Below are 9270 nucleotides of genomic sequence, written 5' to 3' on the forward strand. Positions count from 1 at the left end.
CATCCATGGTGGCTTGGCATCGGGCTCCTGTCCAAGGGGAGTGGGCAAGAGAGAGAGAGAGAGAGAGAGAGCTCTGGGTGAGAGATAGAAGAAAGAATGGAAGGAGGAAGAGAAGAAGAGAGGCAGGGTGCGGGGACGGCCTGGTTCAGGTGGTCGGTGGTGGTGCTCCGGTGGCCGACCGGCGGCAAGGCGAGGAGGAGGCTGGGCTCGAGGGGGCTCCTCCCCTCGATCCAGATCGGGCGCCGCCGCGCTTGAGGAGGAAGGAGGTGCAGGAGGGTTTCTGCAAAAAAATTGCCACATCAGCAGCTAACAGGCGGGCCCCGCCGGTCAGATACACCGTCAATACGCGTTTATACACGATTTAGACCTTTTTGTAACGGCTAGCCCCAGACTTGGTACTGACATGTAAAAATTACCAAACTTGATACCAATCTGCTTCCAATGCCCCAATTGTGGTACTTCTGTACAATTTACTCAAAAGAACTACTCAGTAAAACCCCCCACCACTTGTGTTTCCTCCACTCCTCCTGGCTGTCCTCTAAACAGGCCGACTCGGTCCTATATCTTGGCTTTTTCCTTTATTTTCCGATGATTTGTGAAACCGAGGGTGCTGCAGCGTTGAAAACCACATCATTTCAATGTTTCCATATCACGCACATCCCAAGTAGACATTGGGCTCTCCTAGCCTTCGGTCTTGCCGTGCATGCCTCCTGTCTTGAGCACCATTCCTCTATAGTCTCATCCGGTCGAGGCTCAAAGGCTGCTGTTCCAGTGAATCGCCACATCTCAAACCACACTTGCTTTGTCAAGGAGCATTCTAACATGAGGTGCTTGATCGTCTCACCCTCCTGATTACACAGAGGGCAGATGTCCTGATGCGACAGTCCTTGGCGTGCCAGTCTATCCGACGTCCAACATTTGTTTCTTATTGCTAACCGGCCAAAAAAGCGACGCCTCATATGCGCTTTGGAGTCCCAGGTAAATGTAGCTGTTGCGGATGTCTCTCGCGTGTAGCAGCGAGAGGGATACACGCGAGAGACATCATATGGATAGACTTGACTTACGCCATGCGCGCGCTCATGGAAAACGTCTCGTCGATCGGGCACGGCGAATAGCAGCCGGACCCCGGTAATTGGCGAGGCTGATTGAGCCCCGTCAACCGTCAAGGAATCTATCTTTATCTTCTGCTGCTTCTGCTCTGCCTGCCTCCCTGCCTGCCTTTGCCGTGTCCGTGGCCAGGACAGCGGGCGCTGAAATCTATGGTACAGCATGCACTTGATGAGTAGTGGCACTGGCAGTGACCCATTGTATTTTCCCGCTTTTCTCCTTTTGGGAAAGATTTTCTGGTCCGGGGTCATGGTGACTGGCTTAGCTGCTTAAGAAAAAGCGCAATTGTACAAATGGGAATGGAATGTGGGAACTTCGGTGATGAGGATTGGCCTCTCTTTTTTTTATTTTGCGGGTGGTGAGGATCGGCCTTCACAAGGCATGCATTTCTACCGATTCTTTGTTATTGTTTTTTTGGAAAAAAAAAGAATTGTCCCGGCCTCTGCATTCGCAAGATGCATACAGCCATATTATTGAAAAAGTTGTAGCAAAAACAATGTCTGGTATCCGAATACAACTCGCAAAAGAAGCAAAGCTAAATAAAAACTATCAAAGTAAATCGTAGCCACAACCGGCTGGACAATAGGACAAAGTTACTAAACACATATCCTATTATGTGATCGCCATCCAAACAGGTTGAAGATAGCTCGTGCTACCATCTCTCATCGGTTGCACCCAGTAACCAAATGCTTCCTGGAGTCCATAGGAGTGAGTAACAACCACATACAGATCCATGTTGTAGCTCTAAAAATAACCTGCAAGAAGTTTAAAATATTTTATCTGTTAAAAATCATATCGTTCATACAGTTCCATATAGTCCAAAGTAGTGCGCACAATCCAATCCGAATACGTGACGCAATAGCAGGTTGCGCTCCACTTAGCCACGTCACAAACAGCGCATCTATGCTAGCTGGAGGAGTAATGTTAACGGCTATATGAAATGGCGCGCCAAACTAACTTCGCAAGAGGACAATCTATGAATAGGTGTTGTATTGTTTCGTCTTGATCACAAAAATAACATCGTGCACTACCTACCCATTGTCGCTTTAATAAATTATCTTTGCTAAGAATCACCCGCTTGTGGACAAACCACATGAAAATTTTGATTCGCAAGGAAACCTTTACTTTTCAAATATGTATCGGTCTTGGGATTGGGCCTGAATTAATTAGATCCAAGTACATAGATTTAATCGAAAACACTCCATTGTCCGTTAACTTCCAATGAAAGGAGTCTGGTTGGTCTTAAAGTTGAACATCCATCAACCTCCGTACCAAGTGTAGCCAAAAATTTCAACGTTCCCCTACTAAAGGCCTCCTGAACTGGATATTCAAAGGCACCGTATGTAATATTGTTGCCACGTAATCCTTCTTACGTTGCACAATATTATATAAAGAGGGATACTAAAGGGCTAGAGGGGTCTCTCATAACCATGTATCCTCCCAAAAACCTTGTTGTCCTTCTGTCACCAACAACGGATTTCACCCTATGAAAGAAGGTCTCTTTTGTTCTCATGAGCCCCTTCCAAAACGGCGAATCATTAGGTCTTACGGTAACATGAGCCAGAGTTTTAGAGTGTAAGTATTTGTTCCTTCAGATTTGTGCACACATGCCATCAGTTTCTATGGATAACCTATAAAGTCATTTGCTTAGCAGGCATTTATTTTTAATCTCGAGGTTCTCAATCCCAAGACCCCCTGTCTTTGGGTTGATAAATAATATCCCATCTTGGCAAGCAGTATTTTGCCTTAATCTCATCTGACTGCCAGAAAAAACGAGATCGATAGAAGCCTAGTCTTTTCTGTACCCCTTTAGGTACTTCAAAGAAAGATAACAGAAACATCGGCATACTAGTAAGTACTGAATTGATCAGCACCAGCTGGCCTCCATATGACATAAGCTTACCCTTCCATCAATCTAGTTTTTTTCAAAACGATTTTTGATGCATTTCCACAGAAAAATCTTTTGGTACTACTTAAAGTTGACAAACCCAACCTAAAAAGAGTTCACAACCACTCGATTATGAAAGGCAAACCCAAATAGAGAATGAGGAAGTGGTCGTGAACAATCCACTGATGCGCAAAAGGCCCTTTTCCATATCTGAGTAGTATCACACCGGGGGCTGCTATAAACCCCATGCTTTATTCGACGTTTGTACGGTGAGCAGTGCCAAATATTTGCCGTAAGATCCTTTTAGGAAAAAGGGTAATCTGAGAGGGGAAACAGAGGCATGCAGCGGCATCGTTCCTTTGCGCTGCGCCATAAAGTTTATTCTTCGCAAAATCGCAAGACACCAAGGGCAGCTTTTTCACCGAGTGCTTTGTAGATATCGGAGGATCGTACGCTCCCGGCCGCTTTATCAAAAGGAAACGCACAAAAAGGAGCAGCAAATGAGTTCGAGATGGGGGCGGTGTGCGTGGAAATGGCAGCAACGGGGCACCACCATTGGCCCCGCACGCTTGCATCCACTCGGGGAACAGCGCTACAGGGGGCACCCCCCTCAACTCGTCTCAAATCATCAGGCCACCAACAGTGCCATACGTACCCATGGTGGATGGCTGCGTGCGCATACACGTGGGAAGCACTTTTCAACTCTCATCATCGATTAATAATGTGCACTCTGGTGAATATATAAATATAAATATATATTGGACCTCTTATGGTGTAGTAGCTAGTATTTACAGAAGGCTTCCAGGAGTTGTGCTTGGTACCAATCTGGGGTAATGATAAGGAAGAAAAGTAAAAATAAGAAGGCCAATATACATAATCATTTCCTCCTCAATACTTTCTCTCTCTCTCTCGCTCGCTCTTTATCAAAACCTCACCACCGAAAAAGAAGATGGCGTGGAGATGGATCAAACAAGTCAATAGCAACAGCCTAGAGTTATCAAAACCCAGAATCAATCCATGGAGCGACCACCCTAGACCAGGCCGCCCCCACGGCCATCGCCATCGCCATCGTGCTCGTGCGCCTCCTCCTCCACCTCCTCCTCCACGTCCCCCACTCTGATGAGCGGGGCCCTCTCCGAGACGCACTGCTCCTTTCCTTCCTCCGCCGTACAAACAGCACCGCTGCCGCTGAAGCTGCTGCTGCTCTCGCTGTCTCTATCCACCGCATTCGTGTCGCCATTGCTGCCGCCGATGCTGCTGGCACCACCAGAGCTGGCCATGGACATGAGCCCTTCCTCCAGTTTCTGTAGCGCGTCGTCGTTGCCGCTCTCGCTGATCGGCACGTAGCCGTTTTTGCTCTGGTTACCACCGGCATTGCTGCTAGTAGTAGTTACCGCTTTTTTGGTGCTAGCGGCAGCACTGTCGCTTGATGTGTTGGTGTTGCATTCGGAGTTGTTGGAGCTGGTAGTGGGTTTCGTCAGCTCCTTGGCGCGCGCCACCTCGACGTCCCAGTCAGTGGCGGCCACGGCCCGCGCCATCCACACCGCGCAGGCGGCCTGCGCCGCCAGGAGGCCGAGCCACAGCCCAGCGAAGCCAAGGCGCGCGCCGAAGGCCAGCGCCAACCCCACCGGCATGCCCACGAGGTAGAAGGAGGCCAGGTTGATGCGAGCGCCGCTGGCGGGCCGCGCGCTCCCCCGGAGCACCCCGCACCCGGCGGTCTGCGGGAAATTGCCGAGCTCGCACAGCCCCGCGATTGGGAGCGCCACCGCGGTGAGCCGCAGGATTTCGGAGTCCGACGTGAACATGCGGCCCCAGTGGTTGCGGACGGATATCATGAAGGTGGAAGCTACGGCGCCAATGACGAGGCCGATGAAGAGCGCGGCGCCAGCGGCACGGCGGGCGCCCGCCGGGCGACCCGCGCCGAGCTGGTGGCTGACGCGCGTGGACGCGCCCTGGCCGAGCGAAGAAGGGAACACGTAGACGAGCGACGTGGCCTGGATGAGGATTCCCATGGAGGCCACGGTGGCGCGCGGGTTGGGTAGAAGCCCAGACAGCACGATCATGAGCTCGTACCACCACCACTCGAGGCAGACCGCGGTGGCAGTGGGAACGGCGAGACGGAGCATCGCCCCCCAGCCGCGGAGGCAGTCGGAGGTCGGACCCACCCAGGAGTCCTTGTGGGCCCCCGAGATGACGAGGAAGCATAGAAGCGCCAGGAGCAGGTTGAGGTCGGTGAGCGCAACGGCGAGCGCGACGCCGGCGACGCCCATGCGGAGGCGCACCACGAGGAGGTAGTTGATTGGCCCGTGGAGCAGCACAGAGAAGAGAGAGCACGCGGTGATCGGCAGCGTGAGGTTCTGCGACCGGAGGTACACCCGCAGCGGGTGCAGGACGGCCAGCACCGCCAGGTCGGCCGACGCGTACGCCGCGAACGTCTGCGCGGCGCTGGCCACGCCCTCGTCCTGGCCGAGCAGCTTCAGTATGTGGCCCGTGGAGGTGATCCACAGGAGGGAGATGGGCAGTGCCACCGCGAGGAGCAGCAGCACGGTTCGGTGGAGTGCGAGCGCCAGGAGCTTGCCGCGGCGCGCGCCGAAGGCCTGGCCGCAGATGGGCTCCATGCCGAGCGCCAGCCCGGAGAGCACGGAGTAGCCCGTGATGTTGGCGAAGCCCAGCGCCAGTGAGCCGCCGGCGAGCGCCAGCTCCCCCAGCTGGCCGAGGAAGAGCATGGAGATGAAGCTGCGCGAGTACATGACGAGCCCCGTCACCGCCATGGGCACCGACAGCCGCCCGATCGCCCGCGCCTCGCCGGCCACCTGGTGCCATCCGTACACACGAGCGCACGTAAGATTATTAAGTCGATGAGCTCAGAAAAGCAAACTAGCTCGAGGAGCTTTCCTTTTCCTCCCGGCCGGTTGCTGTTACTGGCCAGGCAGTAAATAAACATTAAGCAGCTAGCTAGGCAGTGACCTTCCACGTACTGTAGCTAGCTAGCTAGCAGCTCAATGTCTACCCTGCCTGTACGTGTGCATGCCCAGTATGAAATTTACTGAGGCTATAGGTAGCTAGCTAGAGAGAATGTGCGCATCTACATGTAGAGCACGCACGCGCGTATACCTTGGAGAGCGCCAGTGCGCGGGCGCGGTGGTGGCTGTCGTCGTCGTCGTCGTGGTCACCCACGGGGTGGAGCAGGTGCGAGGAATTCTTGAAGCAGGTGAGGGGCGGCGGAAGGTGCGGCGGCGAGGGGGGAGGGCTGGCGCCGGTGTTGCACATGATGGCTCAAGGCCGGCTTGAAAGTGCTTCCCGGCCGGCGGTGCGCCGCGTGCGTCTCCCTCGATCCCTCTCTACCTGTATCGATCTTTCCACTGTTGGAGGAGATATTAGCCGCTGGCTGCTGTCCAGTGGTGATTGGTGGGCGGTACAAGCTACAAGTACATTTGACTCGTTAGCTTACAAGCCCAGCTTTCTCTCTCTCTCTCCGTGGGATTGGTGCTTGTTGGTTCGGCCTTTTGGTCTCCTGGACAGAGGTGAGGCTGGTGAGTGGCGAGTGATGAGGAGCTCTTTGTTGCTTGCTTTGGGTCGCAATGTGGGAGGGGGGCTGGGCTGGCCCGTATATATACACGCGCGCGCGGTGGCGGGGGAAGGGAACGGAAGGCACGTACGTGTCCGAATTCGCGCGCGGGGCCGGGCCGGCCGGAGAGTTTTTCATGGAATGAATGAATGGAATATGTATTATTTCTTCCGGGCTGGAAGAATTGAGTGAAGTTGGCTCCGCATATATGCGCCTGTCTCAAAATTCCCCTATCCCTTCGCGCGCCCGAATGGCATAATTTTTGCACGTCTGATCTGTCGGAAAACCGGACCCAACAACTTCGCCTCCCCGCCCCTGACAGCGAAGTCGTCGACGCAGATTAATTACCCCGTTGCTTTTGCCCCGGTAATTATCTATCACTCCGTTCCTAAATATAAGTCTTTTTAGAAATTCCAATATGAATTACATACGGAGCAAAATGAGTGAATCTACATCTAAAATACGTCTATATACATTCATATCTAGTCCATGTAGAAATCTCTAGAAAGACTTACTATATTTAGGAACGGAGGGAGTACTGTATTACGCAAGTGGCCCGGTGACGAGTGAATCAGTGGCTCACTGCCGAATTGTACGTAGAGTAGGGTTTGGGATTGGCCTCTCCGCTTGACCTACAGTGCTAGCTTGCGCCGCGCGGTTATTCTCGACGGGTTACTTCTTTTCGCTTCTCACCTCAACTTTTTTACTTTTGCTAGCTACCCAAGACGTCGTATGTACAGAGCCATCAGCCATGCATGCTGTCCAAGTTTGGATCGATCGTGTCCATGAGCTAGCTAGCTAGGCACCATTTTCACCCACAAAGTACCGGGCAGCAGCGCGTCCAGAAACGATGGCCGCGCTTCTGAACCAACCAAGTTTACTGCGTTGAGTTCCTCACCGCACCAGAATGTGAGAATGACACCATTAGCTGAGGGAGCTAGGGCGATAAGAACCGATCAATCGGGTCGCTGTGCGCGCCTGTCGTGCGTGCTTAATGACGCTACACGTTGAAACCAACCAGAAGCAGAAGAGCAGAGACTCATGCCATGCATGCATATATCTGCCTACACTTGCCCGGTCTGCCTGTCTCTCAGCATTGTTCACTGCTACTTGCGCACAGCGATCGATCGGCCACTGGCGCTGGTGGCATGGCAGTGGTCCCTGTGAATGAAATGAAAAGAATAATTGTTCCCTTTTCAGAGTGGCAGCTAGCATTTGATCCTCGCTCCTGGGGCATGCAGTGCAGGATTTTGCAATCTAGCGAGACGATTCGTCGGAATTAAGCCGGTGTCTGCGCAGCAAAACCCATGCATGTGGCCCGGTTATTCGCTCTCTTCCTCTGTACCCACTTTGGCTCCTCCGCCGTCGTCAGTTGGTTACTGATAAAATCACTGCCATTTGAATCTGAACATGGCAATAGTACGAAGCAGTGACCGTTCATTCTACTCCCTCCATAAACTAATATAAGAGCATTTAGATCAGTGATCTAAACGCTCTTATATTAGCTTACAGAGCGAGTACATTCTACCAAAAGCTGTATGGCTTGTGTCTTGCAATACGATTCCTTTCATTCCACTGCAACCCAGAGTATCCTCGACACTCATGGGCGTGGACTTTGCATTAGCTTCCTTGGCTGCACGGTTGCCCAACACTGACAATGCTACTGAATTTGTGCCTTCCGCAACTTGACGCACCATCCCTGTCAGCGAGGTGGCCTCCATTGCGGACGTTCAAGAAGCATGCTCTAATTGATGCTGGATTGTCTAGCGTGTAACGTTCGTTCCGGTGCCTGTCTACGCTTTAGCCCCCAAATCGGCTTATCTGTGTACGGCTGCTTTTAGCCGCTTTGTTTCTGTTGCTAAATAGGTGTCGCTCCGTAGTATTCCATATCTACAACCAAACTTTCTGAACTTTAGATCACTATATAATGTGGATGCATGATGATATATACAACTTTTTCCAATACAACGTCGAAAGACGCCACTACGGACATCCTCATCCAAGACTGGTTATCCCGAACGGTTCATCAAATCATTATGTAATAAGATAATAACTGAATAACTCATTCGCAGCGAAACCATCATAGATGACTCTCAATATTTGAGAGCCATCTGAGACGAACAAAAAAAGACAATTGTGGATTGGAATCACCTGTGACCATAAAATCAAGGCCAAACCAGTTCCAGTCGATCCTCGTCGTGCGAGGGGTATAGTCAGTCTTAGGTCTATACTGGGTTTTTATGACTAATTACTAGCGAGGTAGTTAAGGAAACTCAAATTTATTTTCAAAAACATACTCCCTCCGTTCGGAAATAGTTGTCACTGAAATGGATGTATCTAGATGTATTTTATTTCTAGATACATCCATTCTGAAGACAAGTAATTCCGAACGGAGGGAGTAGTTCGTATTGATAGGTGGAAGCATCTTTTGTTGGAGAAAATAGCTATTTTCTGAGCGAGGCCTCCTCCACCGCCTTACCCGCCGCCACACGGCATCTAGCGTTTCCCTATATTCTGATGATGTCGTCATCTTCTGCCATCCGGATGCCCACGACATCTCTACGATCCGAGGATTCCTCCGTGTCTTTGGTACGGCGACTAGGCTTCACACCAACCTATCCAAGTGATCGGCAACGCTTATCCGCTGCTCGATGAGCACCTCGCCATCATCAACACCGAGCTAACTTGCCCGATCGCCCACTTCCCG

At 51.8% G+C, this 9270-nt stretch overlaps 1 protein-coding gene across 1 annotated transcript; it reads right to left on the reverse strand.

Moving 5' to 3' along the window:
* Positions 1-3821: 3821 nt before the first annotated feature.
* On the reverse strand, positions 3822-6568 carry LOC119291106 (protein DETOXIFICATION 48-like). The gene is made up of 2 exons (XM_037569818.1): positions 6110-6568; positions 3822-5808 (listed from the first exon to the last, which is right to left on the reverse strand). Exons 1-2 carry the CDS (start codon positions 6263-6265, stop codon positions 4027-4029), a joined length of 1938 nt encoding a protein of 645 aa, XP_037425715.1. The 5' UTR covers positions 6266-6568; the 3' UTR covers positions 3822-4026.
* Between the last annotated feature and the right edge of the window lie 2702 nt (positions 6569-9270).

This window comes from Triticum dicoccoides, chromosome 4B (assembly GCF_002162155.2).
Source record: "Triticum dicoccoides isolate Atlit2015 ecotype Zavitan chromosome 4B, WEW_v2.0, whole genome shotgun sequence".
Classification (NCBI taxonomy): domain Eukaryota; kingdom Viridiplantae; phylum Streptophyta; class Magnoliopsida; order Poales; family Poaceae; genus Triticum; species Triticum dicoccoides.

Bases quoted from the DNA above. Each gene is read 5' to 3' on its own strand.
- LOC119291106 (XM_037569818.1), bottom strand. From the start codon at position 6,265: ATGTGCAACACCGGCGCCAGCCCTCCCCCCTCGCCGCCGCACCTTCCG. The intron at 5,809-6,109 runs GTATACGCGCGT...GGATGGCACCAG, and splicing joins GCGCACTGGCGCTCTCCAAG to GTGGCCGGCGAGGCGCGGGC.